The following is a 22056-nucleotide window of genomic DNA, read 5'->3' on the forward strand; positions in this document are numbered from 1 at the left end:
TGTGAAGGCTTTTTCAAAGGTATGACTTTCACTGATACGGCACAAAGCAACCAAATCTTCCAGCCAAGAGAGAAAATCAGTGAGAGATTAGTCAAAAGTCAAACCTTATTAATTACTAGGGCCTAACCACCCTCATCTGATACACTCCCCCTAAGATGCAGCATCCAATTGTTTTACTTGTACCATGAAGGACAAGGCATATTTTAGCACATAAGCAGAAAATATACATATAGAGCGCAAAAGTCATAAGAGTAACTGCTTGATTCTTTTGATCCTGCACCCTAGAGAAAATGCCAGAATTTTTAGGTTCTAGATTCAACTAACATCCGGTCAATTTGACCATCTTATCAAAAACTTCTCTCTTGTTTAGAGTACCCAGAAGCAAAATGTCAGAGAGGAAAATACACACCTTTGGGGAGCCTTGGATAGCGTATGAAGTCATCCCATGAGAGAAGCAACTGTCAATCATAAAAAGTGAGTAGGAAAACTTTGCATATGTCAGATTTATGTTCTCAACCATATGTAAGAATAATTCATCAATGCACAATGAACTAATAACCCAAAAAAAATACATGAGATAGCTGACATACCTTGAAGGAACTGTCCTGCTACAAAACTCCCCAATTTTATTTTATTTTTATTTTTTTAAAAAAGAACATCATGTTGTCAGGGGACAAGACAAAAATCTCATCCTAGCATAGAAAAGCATGTCTAGGACATGTCACCAACACCAATGGCTTTCCGAAGGGACTCAAACTTGCTACCAATCTAGAGGTTTGATAAGAATGTCAGCCAATTGGTTTTCAGTGGACATGAAAGAGAGAGATACTACCTTGGATTCTACAAGATCACGCAAGAAGTGATGTCTGATGTCGATGTGCTTGGTTCGAGAGTGCTGAACGGGATTCTTGGAGATGTTGATAGCATTAGTATTATCACAGTTGATAATCATAGTATCTTAAGAGAATCCGTAGTCGCCTAGCAGTGTCTTCATCCACAGTAATTGGGTACAACAACTTCTCACAGCAATATATTTAGCCTCAACAGTGGAGAGGGATATAGAGGCTTGTTTCTTACTCATCCAAGCTATAAGATTGTTTTCCATATAGAAACATCCTCCCGAGGTGCTCTTTCTATCATTAGCATTTTCAGCCCAGTCTGCATCAGAGTATCTTGCAACAACAAGATTTGTTTCTATAAAATACCATATGCCATAAAGAAGAGTATCATTTACATACTTGATGATACGCTTGATTGCAATGAGGTGAGATTCCTTAGGATTTGCCTGAAAGTGATCACAAACTCCCACACTGAAGGCAATGTCTGGTCGACTGGCTGTAAGATATAGGAGACTCCCTATCATACTCCTATAAATAGATGGATCAACTGATTTCCCTGCAAGATCACTTCTATTCTTGACACTGGTGCTCATGGGATTTCGGGCATGACTCTTCCCATCCAGACCAAAACGTTTCACCAGATCCTTGGCATACTTGGATTGGGAGATGAAGATGCCTTCAACAGTTTGTTTGACTTGAAGACCTAGAAAATAGTTCGGCTCACCAATCATGCTCATCTCAAATTCCTGCGTCATCTCTTTAGAAAACTCATGGGCAAGAGAGTCTAAAGTAGCTCCAAAAATAATGTCATCAACATAGATTTGAGAAATGAGTTTGTCAGTACCTTGATTTCTAATAAACAAGGTTTGATAAGCTTGTCCCCTTGTAAATCCCTTAGTCAGGAGTTAAGTGGTGAGACGCTCATACCATGCCCAAGGAGCCTACTTAAGCCCATATAAAGCCTTTTTCAGCTTGTACACATGATTGGGATGATGAGGATCTTGAAATCCTTTCGGCTGTTATACATAAACCTCTTCTTGAAGAACACCTTTCAGAAATGCACTCTTTACATCAATCTGATACAAGTTGAAACCAAGATGGCAAGCAATGGAGAGAAGAATTCTGGTGGTTTCTAACCTGGCAACCGGGGCAAACGTTTCATCAAAGTCTACTCCCTCTAATTGAGTATATCCCTGGGTAACAAGACGGGCTTTATTCCAGACCACAGTACCATGCTCATCTATTTTGTTCTTGAAGATCCACTTAGTACCAATGATATTCTGTTTTGCAGGACGAGGAACCAAGGTCCAAACATCATTTCTGGTGAATTGATGGAGCCCTTCATGCATGGCAGACACCCAGGCTTCTTCTTGAAGTGCTTCATCAATTTTCTTGGGTTCTGTTTGTGCAAGGTAGCAACTGTAGGAGACTTGATTAGCTATTTCACTGGTAGGCTGGATGACATTGTTTCTTAGCCTACGCCCTTCATCAACGGTCCTAAGAAGCTGCTGAGGAGGATGATTGAGCTTCACCCATGACCGCTTGGGAGGATTTGAGGGAGTATCCTTATCTTCGGAAGCACTGGCAATGGTATCCGAAGTTGTGGGAGATGAAGGAGATTCATCGGGAGACACACTTGGAGAAGCCTTGATAATGTCAGTTGAAGTTACTGACGGATCAACTGAATCGAGCTGATTTTCATCCCCGCTGCTTGGTCTCTTAACTTCTTCATCATCAAAAACAACGTTTATAGATTCCTCACAATCTCTGTTCTTTTATTAAAAACCCTGTAAGCATGACTGTTTGTGGAATATCCCAAGAATATACCTTCATCACTTTTGGGATCAAATTTCTCAAGATTTTCCCAGTCACGAAGGATATAGCATTTACTTCCAAAAATTTTGAAGTACTTTACCGTGGGCTTTTTACCTCGCCAAATCTCATAGGGAGTCTTGTTTGTTTCAGGCCTTAAGTAGACTCTGTTGATAATATGACATGCAATGTTAACTGCTTCTCCCCAAAAGTGTTGAGCAAGATTCTTTGAGTGGATCATCACACGAGCCATCTCCTGAATTACCCTGTTCTTTCTTTCTACAACTCCATTCTGCTGATGAGTGATAGGAGAAGAAAATTTTAGCTTGATTCCATACGAAAGGCAGAATTCTTCAAACTTGAAATTTTCGAATTCTCTTCCATGATCACTGCGGATTCTCATAATCTAGCAATTTTGCTCAACCTGAATCTTTTTGAATAAATGTTGAGCTGCATCAAAAGCATCAGATTTTTTCCGAAGAGGAATAGCCCATGTATATTGAGAGAAATCATCCATAATTACCAATATATACCTTCTCCCACCTAGACTAGCAGTTCTAGTGGGACCCATGAGATCCATATGCAGTAATTCTAAATTTCTGAAAGTTTGAATACCTGAGGTCTTTTTATGAGCTGCTTGAGTCTGTTTCCCTAGTTGGCAAGAACCACAGATTCCTTTTCCGGTCTTCTCCATTTTGGGCAGATCTTTAACAATGTCTTTTCCTGTAATCTTCAACATATTGGTAAAATTCAGATGCCCCAACCTTTGATGCCACAGTTCACTATCATCTATGGTTGCCTTGTTGCAGAAGATTTGAGGATCTGTAGTGAGACCAGGAAGAACATAGCAATTGTCAGTAGTTCTTTCTCCCCCCATAAGTCATTTGCCATTGCTATCAAATATATTACATTCCTTCTTGGAGAATTGCACCACCAAATCATTGTCACAAAATTGGATGATGCTGAGGAGATTTGCCTTGAGCCCCTCCACATACAAAGCTTCCTGAGATGTTCCAAGACCTAGAATGTCAATAATTCATTTTCCAATAACTTTGGATTAACTCCCATCTCCATAGGTAATCATTCCTCCTTTACTCATTTGAACTTCTTTCAGTAGAGTCTTGTCACCTGTCATGTGTTTAGAACAGCCACTATCCAAATACCACAAACAAGTATCAAGAATTTTCAGGGCAGTATGAGAAACTAAACACAGATTATCTTCCTTTTTGACCTAGACTTGTTTGGAAGCTTTCTTTTTATTCATCAAGACATATCTTTGTTCATTAGGGGAGAGGTAAGCTAACTTCTCACTAATGAGCTTAACTTGATCACTTAACTTCTTGACTTGTTCTTTAAAACCTGGTTCATCTTTTCTAGGAACATGAGATTTATTCAAAGGTTTTTGAGAACGAATATGGAAACAATTGGGGCGAATATGACCATTTACACCGCAGTGGTGACATTTAGGTATAAAATGACTTGCCCTTTTATCTTGAGTATGATTATGAGACATGCTAGGTTTAATGAACATAGTTCTATGAACAGACATAGCATGAGAAATAGAAGCAACTTTATTTATACTCAAATCAGACATGATAGAAGTTAAAAAATAATAACACTCAAGAATTTAATCTTCTCAGAGTGTACCAAACTCTAATACCAATTGACAATTGAAATTGACTTCCAAGTGTGTGTGTGCACAAAGTGTTAACAAAGTAATAACAGTGCAAAATTTAAATAACACAAGAATTTTTGTTAATGAAGTGAAAAACTCGATATGAGAAAAATCACTCCGAGGCAGCCAAACCCAGGATATCCATTATTCAGAAGACAAGACTAGTTACAAAGTAATAGCACTCACATACCCCTGATGCAGTAGTCGTACCTTGCACTCTAACGTGTAACCCAACACGAATGCCTCCCAACCAGGTCTCCTACCTGAAGGGGACATCAATGGAATCATTTACCTTAGGGCCAACTCCTAAGATAAACTTTAGATTAAGCGCAGCAACAGCACACACAACAACGACTTGAGAGAGATTAACTCAGCTCAATAATATCACAATATAGCTCTCTAAGCACTAATGGAATTCAATATCGAATTCTTGCCGTTCTCAAGCCTAGAGACCTCTATTTATAGGCTGGCGGTTCAAATGAGCGTTTGGCTTGATAAAAACTAGGCGCCATCCGGACGGTAGTCATGGGCCGTCCGGATGGACAACTGTGCGATCAATTGTCCGAGAATTTCACTGAAATTATTTTTGTTTCTGAGCCGCTTTCGGACAGTGGTGCTCTGTCGTCCGGACAGTTGCCGTCTGCTGTAAGTAATTTCCATATAAAGGCTTCGCGTATCCAGACAAGGGGGATGATCGTCCGAACGGTTGATTTGGTGCATGCGATTTCCATATCTGATGCATGCGCGTCCGGACATCTAGATTTGAATTGCGATACATGCCTTATGGATGAGGGCGTCCAGATGGGAATCCACGTCGTCCGGACGGTTGCAGCGATCTTCCCATAACTGTGCTTTGGAAAGAAATTCTGAAGCTTGTCGAACACTGAGAATCGTCCGAACGTACTGCTAAAACGTCCGGATGGATGCAAGCTGGAGCAGGTTGAAACTTCTCGACAGGGGAAGGTCCGGACGAAAAGTTCTCGTCGTCCGGACCGATGATGCTTTAGATAAATGTGCGTCCGGACGGTATGATACGTTGTCCAGACAGATGGCATGTAGGACAGATGGGCGTCCGGACTGTATGACACATCATCCGAACTGCTGACAGGGAATCGAATTTTCTGGCTTGCAAACTGTGCAGAATCTTCTTGAAGCACTTATGAATAGCGGAATCCCTGTTAGAAAGCATCATTACATAGAAGTGATTTTGTCCAATAGAATGTGGCCAATTACAAACTAACAAGTTAAAAATATTTTACGACAGAAAACATTTTACTATAAAGAAAAAAAGCTGAAGAAATCTTTGATTAAATAATTAAAAAGTGGCAATCACGCACTTGGGAGAGTTCAAGGTCCAGAGAATTAAACATTATAGAAGAGCTGTTCAATGCATGTATATGTATATAAGCCCAACTTAAAAGTAAGTAAAAACCACCAAAAACACCTCACCACCACCCACTGCATTAGAGTTTTCAAGTACATGCCCATGAATGCAGTCCCGGCTAGCTGGAATTCTCAGCCATGAAATGTTGAATGATTTGCATCAATTCTTTTACTGCTTCTGAATTAGGATCAATAGTGAAGAAACCGTGCTGTTTTCCTTCAAACTCCACATACTCAATCTTCTTTCCTCAATTCTTAAGCCGCCTTGTATAATCTGCAGCTCTGTCTTTTTGTAAATCACTTCCCCCAACTATCACTAGGATGGGATCAAGATCCACTGCTTCAAGATTGCGGCTTGATGGCCCAAATGGGTTTGCAAGTGGGTGATCAGTAGTATCTCCAATTGGAATAGACAGCCTCCAAAACCTACCCATTTATATAAAACAATTTTATATAAGATGCTAAAATTGCTTACAATTCGATTAGGTAATTAACTTTCTTTCTTACAAAGTTCTTGCTTATCCAGAAGTTAATTTTCACTGTCACGTTATCTCAGCTGTATGACAGCAGTATAATAGTATACTAAATAACATTATATATATAACTTGATAATATGGCAGAAAATCAGCTATTAGATCACCACTTATTACAAAAATAAATAAAGGCTAATTTGCTCCGTCACGTCATCTCAATTGTATAATAATTATATAACAGTCTACTAACTATACTTGGGGTCCGTTTGGGTTTACAATGCAAAAAGTGTGATCTAAAAATAGCAAGTTTAAGACATGCGATTTGAAAACATGATTTTTAAAAATGCAGTAAAACATTTGGTAAAAGCACAGTTTAACATTTTAAATCGTGCGTTTTTTTTTTTTATTATTCCATCTTAGAAGTAATTTTATGAGTCACTGTTTTGTCATTCTTGTATCTCTCCAAGAATGATGTAGATTTTAAAATCACCACTTGATCATAGTGAGTAATCACAAGAATAACAAAAGAGTGACTTCTAAAATTGCTTTATAATTTTTGCAATTTGATTTAAAAGCATCTTTTTTTCTTTTCTCTACAAAATCGCATCACAATGTACAAACGCACCCTTACTTCATAAATAAGTAACGTAATATAACACTTCAATTTATTTTTTTTTAAAAAAAGAAAAGAAAAAAAGAAAAAGAGTAACGTAATGCAAACCTGTCAATTCAAGTGTGCTTCGAGTTGTATATATAAATGCATTTCGAACAATTTTGGTGTCTGTTTTCTCTTTCTCTACTTTATTTATTTATTTATTTATTGGTTATATGTATTTGGGGTGGTTTGCTGAAACTGAGTATAGCTTGGGATAAGTCAATGAGCGACGCATCAAGTCAAGCGAAGATACTTGTTCCAATTTTTTTAATCCCAAGTTCATGTGATAAGGTTTCACGTGCAGTATACCCTTACGTGTTAGTTGAATTCTCTGTGCAAAGGCAGAACAGGAAGGATTAAATGCATGTCGGTGCCCATGTCAATCTTAGAAACTGCTTGGCAATTGGCACCAACAAAATCCTAGCAAATCTTATCTCTAGATGAGCCACGCTTTTGTTCAAAGTTGAGGATTAGGGTATTTTATAATTTTAAAGAAATTTTAGATTCTCAAAAACTAAGAGATTTCAAGCCGTTTTTTCTGTTGAAAGGAGTAAAAAATGCTACCTATTAAATATATGACATGTTACCGAGGCAATAAAAACAATTCATTCTAAATGCTTTTTATTTACTTTTAAAGAGATGCTTATTTTTTTACTAAACTAAAGTCTAAAAGATAGTGTTTTGCTCAAACATTTTCTACGACATAAAGTGCAAGAATCTCATAAAAATATACTCAAAAATTCTCATTAATAACATGTCACATTTTTAATATGTAACGTTTTTTATTTTGTTTGACTTATGAAATTAATGACCTATATTTACATAATTTAAAAATATAAAATTTTAAAGAAATTATATGGAATCATGCAGATCCAAAAGCTGAACAATATGGACCATTCAAAGCTGAACAGCCTACATCTTATCACAGAAGTGTGCGCTGTTTGTCGGCACAAATTTGTCAAGAATCGAAGATTAATTAATGCTTACTAGCTAGCTAGTTGAATTGCCAATCATTTTTATAAAAAATAAAAAAATAAAATAAAATTAATGCTATATATACTTCTCAGTTCTCACATGCTAAAGAACTTTAGCATATAAACAAGACGCTTTTGGAGACCAGGTCGAGTAGAATTATCATTTCTAAGAAATTGGTCTGGATTGTAAAAGGTTAGCTCTCCAACTTTGACCGAGGAAAATGACAAGCAATTAATTAATAAGGCTGGAGGCTTCGGAGAAATAAAGCAACTACTATATATAATGCATTGTTCATACATGTTTTCTCAAGAAGGCATCGATCATGAGGCTTGGGGCAAATCAGCGACACCTCCTTCGTGGTTTTCTGTTATTGATCACCTTGTTTCTTGCATGGAGCATGTCCGTCGCCGGCACCAGTAAGCAACTTTTGTTCTATCACTTTTATGAAATTGAAGGCCGTACCTTCATGATCGATTTGCTCTCTGCTTATCATGATCCTTTGATTAATTCTAGTTGTTAATTAATTGTTTTCCATTCTTCTGACTTTTTAAAATATATTTGTTGCAATACTAAAATTACAGGCCGTGAGAGGATGCTGACAGTTCATACACAATATAGGAAAGAATTGTCCGGCACGGTCACTGCACAACCACGTTCAACTCCTCCGCCTCCGCCGCGGCGTGCGCCATACATACCACGTTCACCACCTCCGCCCCCTAGAGGGTCTGGGAGGCAAATCCCCTAGCTAGAACACATTCTTTGAATTTCATGTAAAGATGCATGTGGTATACATCTCACATGAGTCCCACATATAATGGTAATTTTAAAAAAGCAAAGACGATGAAAAAAGAACTAGGGGAAGAAATAAATGATTTCTCTTTAATTTATTAGTCATCAATAGGCAAGTATCAACATATAAATAACTACACACGTCATATTGTGGTGTAAGAAAAAATATTTTTCTATATTGGGTTTTTATTTTCTATATATGTGTGATTGTAATCAAATAATATGATCTTATTTGTATTGTTTTAACCTATCATCTTTTGTATTATTCTAAAGAGATCATCAAGAAATAAGAGTACAATGTAAGTGTAAGAGCAATTTCTAGTGGTAGACGTAGTCATATATGTGTTTCATACCGAATCACCTCAAAATTCTCTCGTTTTCTTTTTCCTATTGCTTTTGCTTCTGCTAGCTATTTCTTATTTTTAAATCTTTACAATCAGCATCAACTATTAGAGAGAGAGAGAGAGAATAAAAAATAGGGTATATGTATAATAAATTCCTGAGTCGACGCACGATTTGAAAATGCTCCCTAGCTTTTTAATTTTCAACATTAACTCCTTAACTTTTTCGCGTTTTCGAATTGGGTTATTCCACCATTTTTCCATCCAATTTTGCAAATTCCGTTTGGTTGAGTCACCGTTTGTCCATGTAAGCATCGACAACTCAGCTTAAAAACGGCACCGTTTCAATATTTTCTTAACACCTCAGCCCTAAATAATTTTTTTAATAATTTTATTTAAAGAGAATTTTTTTTTTAAAAAAAAGGAACGGTTGGGGTGGCAGCAGCCACCCCCTTGTGGGTTTGGGGGCACCTGCCGCCACCCTTGGGAGGGGGGTGGTCTGCGAGCCACCCCCTATCGGCAAGCACCGGTCAAAGTGCTTCAGAACATGAACATGGAGTAAAATATTTAGCGCTTCTTCCACAATAAGGCTATCCTTAGGCCCAGCAGTTAAACATGCGCTTAAGGCAGAATTGATCCTTTGCATAGTGAAGGTCATTGCTTTAACTGTGGGTGTATCTGTAGAAGACAGCAATTGAAAATTTTTGAGCAAGTAAATGAGAAATCCTGCATCTATCTGTGCCAACAAAACAGCAGCAGACCAAAATCCTCCACCAGATGCACCCCAGCCAACACCCAACCCTGGAGCAGGGCCTTCCCTACCAAATATCTCAATGGACTGAACAAAGTGCCACTCTGAAGCAACTAACTTCATAAAAATGTTTAAGAGACTTCTCAATTCAACCATAGACCCCTTAAGTATCCCATCCTCAAGTATTTTCCCTTCTTTTGAGATCCAATATTCTTGGGAAGGACTATGGACAGCATTCTTGGCTAGCTGGATCAACTTATCCATGTTTACAATAACCTGGAAAAATCCATGAAGGCAACATACAGAGAAGCTAATGATGTTTCATAATTACCTTGCTGTCTCAAATGACATAGTTCCTCGATGAAAGAGCCGCGGGATATTCTGAACTATTGGCACCTGAAATGCTCAAAAATCCATTTTTAACAATTTTGAGTCCAACCTTAGGTACAAACTCTGGCAGCCACGGCACGAGTTCACCACTTCCATGCAGGTTGACACTATCCTCTGGGACCACCCTTTCAAGCACTCTGCAAAGCATAAGCATGACAGCCGAACACACCCACAACAAGGGAGTTACAGAAGTATCTTGGAAAACAAAGTTACTCCCTATTCCTTTTTGCCATTCAAAGAGTTTTTGTCTAATGTGGATCATTCTTCAGTGCTGTCCACTTCATAGCTAAATCAACCATTGGACTGACACAACTCCATGACCAGACCTCTGTATCATCACCAGCATTCTCCTGTGAAAAGAGATTTGGAAGTCTTCTAGCCAAAGCTTCCAAAACAAGGTATGCCTCTGTAGAGATAGAAGTGGAATTCACTAAGAAGACTATTCTGTATAAGTTTTTCAGGGACCCCAAATTTCTTAATTTCCCAGTTTTATTTGAAACAGAATGTCTGAAAAATGATTCTTTCCTTTTTCACTTTTGTCATTTACAGTCTGGGAAGGAGATCGACCTCACACCCAAAAGGCCGTGAGCTTCTTTTCAATTTATATGTTGATGATGAATCATGCATGGTTGTCTTTCTATCATACACAACTTTTTGAGTGAAGACAAACAAACAAACAAACAACGTTTCATGTGGGAAAGTTTAACTCCTGATTTCCCAGACACGACCGTAATTGAAGTTACAAGGAAACTATCGGTTTTCACAAAGTCCAGCCTGTTGCATCCGGTTCGGGCAACTCATCAAACAACCGATGTACATCTCTCTATTCATAGTTCTTGCCATACATGTCAATCAACGCACTAGGAATAACATGATTCGAATCGAACCCACGTCTCACAACCTCCACGTGAAAGCACCGGCCACCTTAACAAAAAGACCATAAAAAACCGAGCCTCCGAAAAATCACGATTTATTTTAAAATAAAGAGAAAGGAAGTACTTGGGAGGGGTGGTCTGCCAGCCAACCCCCTCCCAAGGGTGGCGGCAGGTGCCCCCAAACCCACAAGGGGGTGGCTGCCGCCACCCCAACCCTTCCTTTTTTTAAAAAAAGAAAAAAAGAAAAAAAGAAAAAAAATTCTTTTTAAATAAAATTATTAAAAAAATTATTTGGAGCTGAAGAGTTAAGGAAATATTGAAACGGCGTCTTTTTTAAGTTGAATTGTTGATATTTACGTGGACAAACGATGACTCAGCCAAATAAAATTTGCAAAATTAGATGGAAAAGTAATTAATGAAAGGACCAAATTCGAAATCGTGAAAAGTTAATAAGTCAATGTTGAAAACTAAAAAGTTAGGGAGTATTTTCAAATTGCACATCGACTAAGGAATTGATTATACATTTACCCTAAAAAATACAACTGAGATGATGTCTTTCAATAACAATTGTCTTATAACTGATAGTAATCTTTGGCGATGATAGAATTCACCTACTCTTTTTGTCATTTTTTTTGGCAATAATATAATTGCCATATCAATATGCCAACATACTCTCTTACCGGAGCATATGAATTGATGGGGTTGAACGGACAAAAATTAGCTACAAATCAATTTAATAAAGTGATGTGTTTTTAAATCAATCTAAGAGACATTTGCAACATACCAATCAAGTTTGTAGCTAACTTCCTCGAACCCTCCTAATAATTTGTGAATGGCTCTAAAGAAAAGTAATTAGTCAATGGGAAGCTATTCTTATCATCCGAGATAAATTTCAAACTCTTCACTTGCAAAATATGTATTTTAGTGAGGAATGCACTCAACATCAATCAGCTTTTATGGTCCCAACTTGTTTATGTTTTCTTTCACCGTTCATTATAAAAAAAAAAAAAAAAAAAAAAAAAAAAAAGGAAAGCTAGCTTCCACTTTGAACTCTTCACTAATATATTGCGACAATCTTGACAGTAAAAAGTGTAGGTGTTGCTCATATCATTAATCCTTTCAAAGGTCTTGACTTTGGGTAAGAGTTTAATGTAGCCTCACAAATCAAACACTAAAAAGAAACGCTAACAAAATGCTAATCAAATCAATCCTACTTCAAAAACCCATTTGAGGGGGGCAATTTGTCTTTGAGGAGATGAGTAAAATATATATGAGGCGGACATTTGTTGTAGAAAAATATATTTCTAGTGTTTTTATTTGACTTTTATGCAACTTTATGGACCCCAAAGCACCCCCTGGGTCCTGCGCTAAGGATAGAGGAAGAGGACCAACTACTACAACCTTCTGCATATTTTGCTTCTTTCTTTTTTTTTTTTCTTTTATTATTATTATTATTATTGTTTTCGTTTTCGCTTATAGGCACTGTACTAATGGCTACTCTTCAATTTTATTATTTTATTATTTTCTCCTTTTTTCCTTTCTTTATTATATCACGTACACAAACAGGGTTCTCACAAGAGTGAATGCGACTCAGGTGCATGCTGCCTTATTGTCCAAGTACGAGTTCTAGAGGGAAACGCCCTATGGGATGACAAAGTGAAGTAGCCCGGACTGCAGTGTATATCTGAACCATGGGGTTGTGCCAAAATGCAATATATTTCACTGTTTTTTTTTGAAGGCCTAAAAACTTGTGTAGAAATTTATGGAAAAAAAAATAATATGAGAGTAAAAACAGAAGCAAGAGATAGAAAAGATACAATAAATTTTGGGGTAGACTAGATACAAGCTCATTTGGGATACATTTGCTGTACATTTCTTTTACAATTAAATCCAATTGTTGATTGGCACAGAAACTGTATACATGGATATGTACTGTAGAATGTAGATATATACTAGGTGAAAAAAATAAAAAATAAAAAATCTCATTTTGAGGTGGTTCAATATCAGACACCTACATCTACCACGGTTAATTATTCTCGAATTCTGGCCAGTTTAGTTGGAATTTGAAAATTTTTGCGGAATTCCGGCCATATTGGTCAGATTCTAGACAATCTGACCGGAATCTAGTTCGCCGGAATCCTGCGACAGTGGCTGTAGGGGTGAAATAACCGCTCGCTAATAATCGCTAACCGCCCATAACCGCTAACCGTATAACCGCCCATAACCGCTAACCGTTAACCGCTAACCACCTTTATTTTATATATATATATATATATATATATATATATATATATATATATATATATATATATATTAGTGTATATAGTTTTTTAAAACAAAACCTAATTCAGTTTTTCATCCTATTGTAAACAAAATCTCTCTCTCACTCCCAGTGCGCCGCACACCTCCCCCTCTCTCTCGACTCTCACTCTCTCAGTCTACTCTCATCTCTCTCTCTCTCTCTCTCTCTCTCTCTCGCCGAGATCGTGTCACCTTCGTCGAGATCGGGTCGCCTTCACCAGGTCACTGAGATTGTATTGCTTCTTAGATTTAAATATTTGTACCTTGATTTGTTATTCTAGGTCTTAGATCTGAATCTTTGTGGTTGATGATGTGAATCTACTAGTTTTTGTATGATCGGCAATCGGCGTAGGCGGTAGGACACCAACAGAAAAAGGCTGAAAAAAAATAAAAAATAAAATCGGTTGCCGGTTTATAACGCGGTTTTGGCCAATAACCGCTAACCGTAACCGCCTTTTCACTCCTAGGTGGCCGGACAATGCCGGATTCCGGCCACAGTTGCTGGATTCAGTTTTAGGCCGTTAATGATTTTTTCGTACGAGCCAAAAGTCAAAAAATATTTTCAAGAAAAATCATTTTTTTTCTAAAAAATGATTTTGGTGAAAATATTTTACGACAAAAAAACATTTTACCATAAAGGAAAAAAAGCTGAAGAAATCTTTGATTAAATAATTAAAAAGTGGCAATCACGCACATGGGAGAGTCCAAGGTCCAGAGAATTAAACATTATTCAATGCATGTATGTGTATAGAAGCCCAACTTAAAAGGAAGTAAAAACCACCAAAAACACCCCACCACCACCCACTGCACTAGAGCTTTCAAGTACATGGCCACGAATGCAGTACTCCTCGCTAGCTGGAATTTTCAGCCATGAAATGTTGAATGATTTGCATCAATTCATTTGCCGCTTCTGAATTAGGATCAATAGTGAAGAAACCGTGCTGTTTTCCTTCAAACTCCACATACTCAATCTTCTTTCCCCAATTCTTAAGCCGCCTTGCATAATCTGCAGCTCTGTCTTTCAGTAAGTCACTTCCCCCAACTATCACCAGGATGGGATCAAGATCCACTGCTTCAAGATTGCGGCTCGATGGCCCAAATGGGTTTACAAGTGGGTGATCAGTAGTATCCCCAATTGGAATAGATAGCCTCCAAAACCTACCCATTTATATAAAACAATTTTATATTAGATGCTAAAATTGCTTGCATCACGTAATTGGCTCTCTTTCTTACAAAGTACTTGCTTTTTCGAAAATTGATTTTTACTGTCACGTCATCTCAATAATATTGGAGCCGTATAATAATATACTAAATAGCATTATATATATATATATATAACTTGATAATATGGCAGAAAATCAGCCATCACCACAAAAATTCGGCTATTTCTGGACAATTTTAAACCGTCTAGAATAGGTGAAAAACCGTCAGGAATTGATTCTTGACGATTTATTTATAGTGTGGGAAAAATTAATTCTGGATAGTTTGGGCAAAACTGCCAGAAATTCTAGACGGTTTCACTGTCATGTCATGTCAATTGTATAACAATCATATAACAGTTTACTAACTATACTTATGGTCCGTTTAGGTTTACAATTCAAAATGTGTGAAATAAAAATAGCGATTTTAAGACATGCGATTTAAAAACATGATTTTTAAAAGAGTAATGATTCACTACCACCTAAATATACAACTTTTCACCACCTTGTCTATGTGGCAAGGTGGTCTCCTACTAATTTTAGAGTTTTTTTATTTTTAAAAAATAAAATAAAGTGGGGGACCACCTTGCCACATAGACAAGGTGGTGAAAAGTTGTATATTTAGGTGGTAAAGAATCATTTCTCTTTTTAAAAACATAAATTAATCAAAATTTAATAGTGATCAATTACATGTTCAATGATAATTTTAAAAGCCACATCATTTTTGGAGAGACACAAAAATAACAAAAGAGTGACTTTTAGCATTATATTACTCTTTATTCATAAATAACGTAATATAATACTTTTTTTCTTTCAAAAAAGTAATAAAAAAAAAAAAAAAAAAAAAAAAAAAAAAAAAAAAAACCTGTCAATGAGCTCCAAATTCAGAAAGGCCTCCTTTGGTCCTTCAGCCTCGTACTTGGTCCTTACGGTGCCACCAAAAAACGGCGCCAATAAAACATATCCCCTCACCCGAACCGGACCCAACTCGGGCGACCCGGATCCTAACCGAACCGCCAAATTGTGAGCGATATTCCCACCCGCCGAGTCACCCGATAAGAAAATGTTACCAAAATCAGCCACCTCAGTCAGCCACGAGTCCGGCTCGCTGGACACGGCTTGGGCCTGGAGCCACTTGACGGCCAAGAATCCATCCTCGATAGCAGCCGGGAGCCGACTCTCCGGACTCAGCCGATAGTCCGGAGACACGACCACGGCTTGCAGCTCCAAAGCGAGGCGGAAACAGTAGTTCTGACAGTTGGGCCAGGTGCGGGAGCCAATGCAAAAGCCGCCGCCGTGGATGTAGTAAAAGACAGGGAGCTTGGAGGTGGAAGAGGGCGAGAAAGTGGCCGGCTTGTACAGGCGGAGCTGAAGGTTGTTAGCGGCGTCAAAAACGACGTCCTTCCATAGAACGGAGCCATCATCGTGGACGGGGACGTTGAAGCTTGGTTTGGAAGAGCGGACGATGGAACCATCGCTGTAGACATGGAGGACACCTCGGCAATCGTCAACCACGTGGGGTGGAATAGTAGCGGCAGAGGCAACGGTGTCGGACATTGTTTTGCTGTTTGGGTGTCTGCGGAGGGAATTGAAGGAAGTGATCAGAAGGGTTAAGAAGAAGAAGATGAAGAAGAAGAAAAGGAATTAAGAATGCGACAAAAGAGTTGGGGGCCGGCAGTTGGTGTGGCAATCGACTGGCATTTTCTTTTTGTTGTGTTTGTAGGGGTGGGTGTGGGTCATGGGTGCCTTAAATGCTTAAATGGGACACTGGTTTGGATCCAAGAAGATCATGTTGGTCATGGTTTGTCTTACGTTATTGCCCGCGAAAGAAACGATAAAAATCCGGAGAAATACTTCATATTTCACCTTTTTTTTTCTTTTTTTTTTTCTTTTTTTCAAAATTTGGTTCTAACTTCATGGGTTAATTGTGACATATTTTTCAAAATGATAAATCTCATGAGATTATGACACATCGATTTAGAACCAAATTCTAAAAAAATAGTGATTGAATGTTTAATATTCCTCTAAAATCTGTTATTCCCGTCTAGGACCGTTAAACACGAAAACAGCCGCATCATGCAAAAGCGCTAAAAGGTGAGGACTAAGAAGTACATCAAAACATCCCCTCTTGTATGGACATGTCAAAAAAAAAAAAAAAAAAAAGAATCAGAAAGAAGTACATCAAAACGTACCGTTTAAGTACTCTGATTTGGAAGAACTAGTACTAAGCCCTTCTCATAGCTAATTGTAGAATATCTTTCACTTTGTTGTCGGTCTGAATACTAAACAAATCTTTCAAACATGTTTCTAATAATTTTGAAACTCCGATTATAAGGATTTTTTTTTTTTTTTTTGAAGTGAGTTGGTGAACCTTTTATTAGAAAAACATATTAAGCACATCGCTCGAAAGACATAATATCATAAATATAATGGGGGACTTCCTTTATAAGAACATGTTCCTCCATCATAGATAAAGCTTCATTCGCAAGATAGTGGGCTGGTCCATTTAGCTTTCGCTTGACATGGTTGACATTCCATTTGTGCAAGCATTTCAGTGCCCTTCTAGTGTCTACAATTAAGTGGCTATGTCGGCTCTAATTTCTTTCATCTTTCTGCATCACCTTCTGCAGACCCAATTTCCGTAGAAATTAGTGGAGCATGTAATGCCGATGTTGCTTCTGCAATATCAGATGCAATAATATAATCTTTGGGCGCTGACAACGTTGTTGATCAACACCTTTCCCTTGCCATCTTTGAGTATAACACCAATACCCATCTTTCTGTTTTCTTTGTTAACAGCCGCATTCCAATTGATCTTGAAAAAACCATTCAAAGGGGTTTGCCAACTGATGTTCCTAAAAATTATTATTACTTCCTCTGAATATTGCCGAGCATTGGCACTTCAAAAAGCCTCCAATGATTCAATTGCTTTACATACCATTGTAGAAGAAGAACTAATAGATCACCCAAATACCACTGCATTATGTCGTAGTCACAACTCATATAAAGCAATTCTAACAATTAGAGTCGTTTTATCCCTTAAACGACTCTAACCTAGAGTTCAAACGCTATATGTTAAGTTGTTTTCTAACTGAATCCAAAAAAATGACTTAAAACGATTTGAGTCGTTTTTATGCCCAAAAATGACTCAAAATAAGCGGTTTTTTGTAGTGCTATCATTTTCTTTTCTGCTTCTTCTTCTTCATTTTTTTTTATTTTTTATTTTTTTGCAGTAAGAATTGAAAAAATAAATAAAGGTGCCCAATAACTTCTAGTAAGAAGATAATAATCATTAGATAATCATCTAAAATGGAAAGAAAACGTTACATCAGAATTTACAACTTTTCATTAATTCCTTACTCCGTCACCAATTTCTAATAAGTTAAACAAGGGCACTAGACCCAAAAAGAAAAAAAAGGATCTGGACAAGAACAAAAAATAAAGCCAGGGCAAAATCTTACAGACTGAAAATAGAAGGATCGAGAAAATCAAATAAAAAAAAAAAATCTCAGACCAATTTCATAGCCGTCTAGAATATCCAGAACCTCCACATTTCTTGCATAATATCAATCCTACAGAGAGACAATTGATTTTGGTTGAGGAGAAATGTAAAGAGAAGTACAACTAAAACAAATTCAACAATTCAAGAATATGATATAATTTAAGGGCATCAAATTTTGAGCTTAAGGCAACAATTAACATCAATCTGCATGATTTAAAGCTGAAGGCCTATAAAAATAAGTAGAAAGATCATTCACCAAAATCCTTGAATGGGTTTTATGTCCTAAAATCATCACAATAAGAAAAGCAATAACAAAGACCACATCAAAATGCTCACACTATAAAACACCCAACTAACTCATTCAAATTGGTAGAGAACTCAAATGGGGAGAATAATTCATATTATATTTCCAAAAGTCCCATTTTTGTCAACTTTGTCAGAAGTATATCTAACATTAGAAAGGAATACCTGCACCTTTGCACACCTTACAATCAATCAAGCCCATCTCTTGCTTCATCTTACCATTGTTACAGAAGACACATTTTGTGCCACCTGCCCATCAAAGAGCACTTTCAGAAACATGCTATTCTCCTCCAACACCACACACAAAATTAATGGGTCACTTTAAGCAGAAAAGGGACACCAGGGGGGTGAATTGCTTTCAAAATCATAGGTCACTACAAGCAGAAAAGAGACACTAAGGGGAAGAATCATGCTATTGCAGGGTGATCGAGCTTCACAACTATTGCACAATTGATGAACAGGGGTTAGCGAAATTTTTCAAACAACCAAAAACTTAATGAATTACAGAACATAAAAACATAGAAAATGTTTTGATAAACATCACTTACACGGACTAGCACTAGCACATTGATGTATTCTGTTTCTGCAAATCACATGCAGGCTATACATATGTGGAAAAGTGTGTTTTGAGTGGTGGTTTTTTGTTTTTGATTTGAAAAACTGTTCTGATGTGACATTAAAGTAAAAATAGTTTTGGGTTTTAAGTTGTTTGTTAATATTTTTGTTTTGAGAATAGAAAACAAAAGAGAGAAGAAGAAAAGTTTATAAACGGAGCCAATTAACCACAAATTGGGGCATTTTGGTTGGTTGGGGAGGGGGGCGGGGGTTGAGTGGTTTGAAATACACGTGTACTATAGTTAAGCAATAACCAACAAAGTGAAATGCACATGTGATTTCCCAAACATATGGTCTTCTTTCTTCCTTCAATAACAAAATTCTTGGTGTTCTCAGAGGTTCTCAAAAGTATGGATTTTCCTCAAAACCTTTTAGTATCTCTTCATCAGTCAGGATTGAATATACAAAGTATACCACAATGGATGACCCCTTACCTTTAAGCAGGCCCCCACAATCAACCCAAGCTGATTATTTAAAATACATGTTTCCATCATGCACTGACACCAATATGATGGCATTCAATAAACTGCGCTTCTTAAGTGAAGACACTATTGTTTGTATGGACTTCCCTCGACATACTAGAGTTTGATGCCACCACATTTTATGCAATATGATCGATACTGCCATTTATTTAGCTAATTGATTGGGATACTAAAGTATTTCAATTTCTAGTTTGTCAAGCACACTTTTTCTAGTGAATTTTTAGAGTAGATTTTTTTAAAAAAAAATAAAATAAAATAAAAAATTGGCATTTACAGGCAAGAGATTGAATTACTTCATAATAGTACAAGAACAAATTCTTGCCATGCCATGCATAGGTGGAGCCAAGCCTGGGCGAGAGAGGGCAAATGACCCATCTGGCCCGCCTAAAGACATTGGGAAAATAAATTACCCCCCAGGATGTGATCAACTTTCAAAAGGATTGGGAAAATAAATGGGATTCTTAAAGGGAAGGATCTAGATTCCAAACATAATGCAAAAGGATAATAAATAGGCTGAAAGGTATGTTCCCAAATGGCCCATTAAGAAAAATATCACATGCTATATCCATTTTCCTATTGATTGCATGATTTGCATCATTCAGTGAATGTCAGTAATAAAAATGTTTTACAAAGTTGATTATAGTTAATCAGTAGATTCTATGCTATTGTAAAGTAAAGAAGGGTAGTCCTTCCACTTCTATCTTTTGATATCTTTAAATATAAGCATTCCCATTCTTCAGGAAATGCTCTACCTTTTAAGAATTTCAACAATGGAAATTTCAAATTCTATGTGATTAAGGTTGTACTTGGTTCCCTTTCCAATAACAGGAAAGACGTAAAAAATAAAGAAAATACATCTTGCTTAATTTTCCTCAAACTAATCTTGCTTTGCAAACAACAAAAACGTTTTCATATTATAACTCATTATAAAGAAAAGATATTTTAAAATGATAAAATATGATAATATTGAATTGTTTATTTATTTTGTTAGTTATATTCTTTAATGTTTTTAATCAATTGTTTCTTTCAACTCTATCTTTTAATCTTATTCCCTGTGAACCAAAATACCGACTCCACCACTGAAGCCATGCACACTAAACCCTATACAAAATTGTTTCATACAAGAGAAAGTCCAACAAGAGTGCTTCTTCAAATGTAAATCAGTGCTCTTCCCTCAATCTAAACGGCTCTGTTGCTATCTCACTGCACATCCAAGTACATGTTTATGTGCTCTTAAGTAAGCCACACATCTGAAATTTTAAATTTAAATTTCTTGCCATTGTCTACAAGTTAAAACTTGTATCATGAAACAAATACATGAACCCCATTGTGTAAAGTTAGATGTGCAAAGCATCCACCAGAATGTATGATGGGAAAATTTCTCACAAGTCTTTACGACCTGCTCCATAATGTTTACTGAATCCACATACTTATGTTCCAGTACGCTAATTTTCAATTACAATGATTTTACCAGCATCACAGACACTTTCAATTTAGAACTGATTAGAAAACTTAAAAAACGCAAACACAAGGCGAATAATGAAATCATATATCTATGTAAGATGACTATATACAAACCACTGCCATCTACCTTTATGTTTTCTTTTAGCTAATTACTGTAAACCATCTACCCGGCATTGGAAAGATATTCTATATTGCTAATTATCAAAGTTGTACAATTAGAACAAAAGACACAGCGAAATGTGGCAAAAACATGCTGTTTACACATATTTAGCCATGTAGGAGGAGACAACAGAACCTTGCAAACAATTCAAGTTAATTGTAAACCATTATTCATTACTTCTTTGAAAATCCATGTCAATCAAATAGACTTAAGTCCAGAGAAAGAGTTACCATTGCCGGCGCACCGCCCACACGGAACAGGGTCTCCCTGCGCAAAAATTAAAAAAAAAAAAAAAATCACTAAATCATCAGAACCCATAAAATACAAGAGCTTAAACTCCGAAATCTCCAAACGATAGGCCTCCATTCCTTTCGGAAAATACTTTTTTGAAATACAATTATAAAAAACTATGTTAGTTTGTAAGTATGTGTCCGTACGTGTGTGTGTGTATACGCAAATATAGCCAGCCTAAGAGATTCGATTTCCAGGAAAAGAAACAAAACCCAGAACTGAAATGAAGTTAAAGGAGCAGAAATTGTTACCTTGAGACCAAGAACAAGAGAAAGAGCAATGGCGGCCAAGACACTGATAGTGGCAAGGAAAGTTTGGGTATCCAAAGGGCTATCAACGCCGGTGAAGAGCAAAACAGGGTGGACGAAGAGCCTTGTGGGTCGAATGGCTTTGAGTAATCTAGAGGAGCAGCGGGACAGTGCGGGGATTTCTGGCTTAGATAGGGGTTGTTGCGGAAGAGAATGAGTAGCGCTAAGAGATGTCGCTGAAGCTGAAGAAGAAGAAGAAGAGGAAGAGGAAGAGAGAGAAGCGAGTGGGTGGAAAAAGAGTGTCGCCATGGATAGAAAAACAGATTATGTGACGCTTGCCTTTGTGTTCGGTTTTTTGTATTCTCCTCCTTTTTTTTTTTCTTTTTTTCTTTTTTTTTTTTTAATCATTTGATTTGCAAAATGATTAAAAAAAGAAAAAAAAGAAAAAAAGAAAAGAAAAAAGAAGATGTGAGCAAGTAGGTAGACAGGTATGGCCCAAATCATTTCTAATGGGAAAAGATACCGGTGAAACA

The 22056-nt window shown here is 37.0% G+C and overlaps 2 protein-coding genes across 4 annotated transcripts; both read right to left on the reverse strand.

Annotated features, from left to right (window-relative positions):
- Positions 1-13893: 13893 nt before the first annotated feature.
- LOC133877887 (carboxylesterase 15-like) lies at positions 13894-16194 on the reverse strand. The gene is made up of 2 exons (XM_062316338.1): positions 15324-16194; positions 13894-14417 (listed from the first exon to the last, which is right to left on the reverse strand). Exons 1-2 carry the CDS (start codon positions 16013-16015, stop codon positions 14111-14113), a joined length of 999 nt encoding a protein of 332 aa, XP_062172322.1. The 5' UTR covers positions 16016-16194; the 3' UTR covers positions 13894-14110.
- Positions 16195-17727: 1533 nt separating this feature from the next.
- Positions 17728-21854, reverse strand: LOC133878173 (protein BUNDLE SHEATH DEFECTIVE 2, chloroplastic). 3 transcript variants are annotated; one of them, XM_062316684.1, is made up of 4 exons: positions 21527-21854; positions 21215-21251; positions 18445-18512; positions 17728-18030 (listed from the first exon to the last, which is right to left on the reverse strand). In XM_062316684.1, exons 1-4 carry the CDS (start codon positions 21830-21832, stop codon positions 18025-18027), a joined length of 417 nt encoding a protein of 138 aa, XP_062172668.1. In that variant the 5' UTR covers positions 21833-21854; the 3' UTR covers positions 17728-18024. The 3 variants fall into 3 exon arrangements, with proteins under 3 accessions (XP_062172668.1, XP_062172667.1, XP_062172666.1); XM_062316683.1 differs by having other exon boundaries at positions 18435-18512; XM_062316682.1 differs by having other exon boundaries at positions 18429-18512.
- Positions 21855-22056: the final 202 nt, after the last annotated feature.

This window comes from Alnus glutinosa, chromosome 9, assembly GCF_958979055.1.
Source record: "Alnus glutinosa chromosome 9, dhAlnGlut1.1, whole genome shotgun sequence".
Classification (NCBI taxonomy): Eukaryota; Viridiplantae; Streptophyta; class Magnoliopsida; order Fagales; family Betulaceae; genus Alnus; species Alnus glutinosa.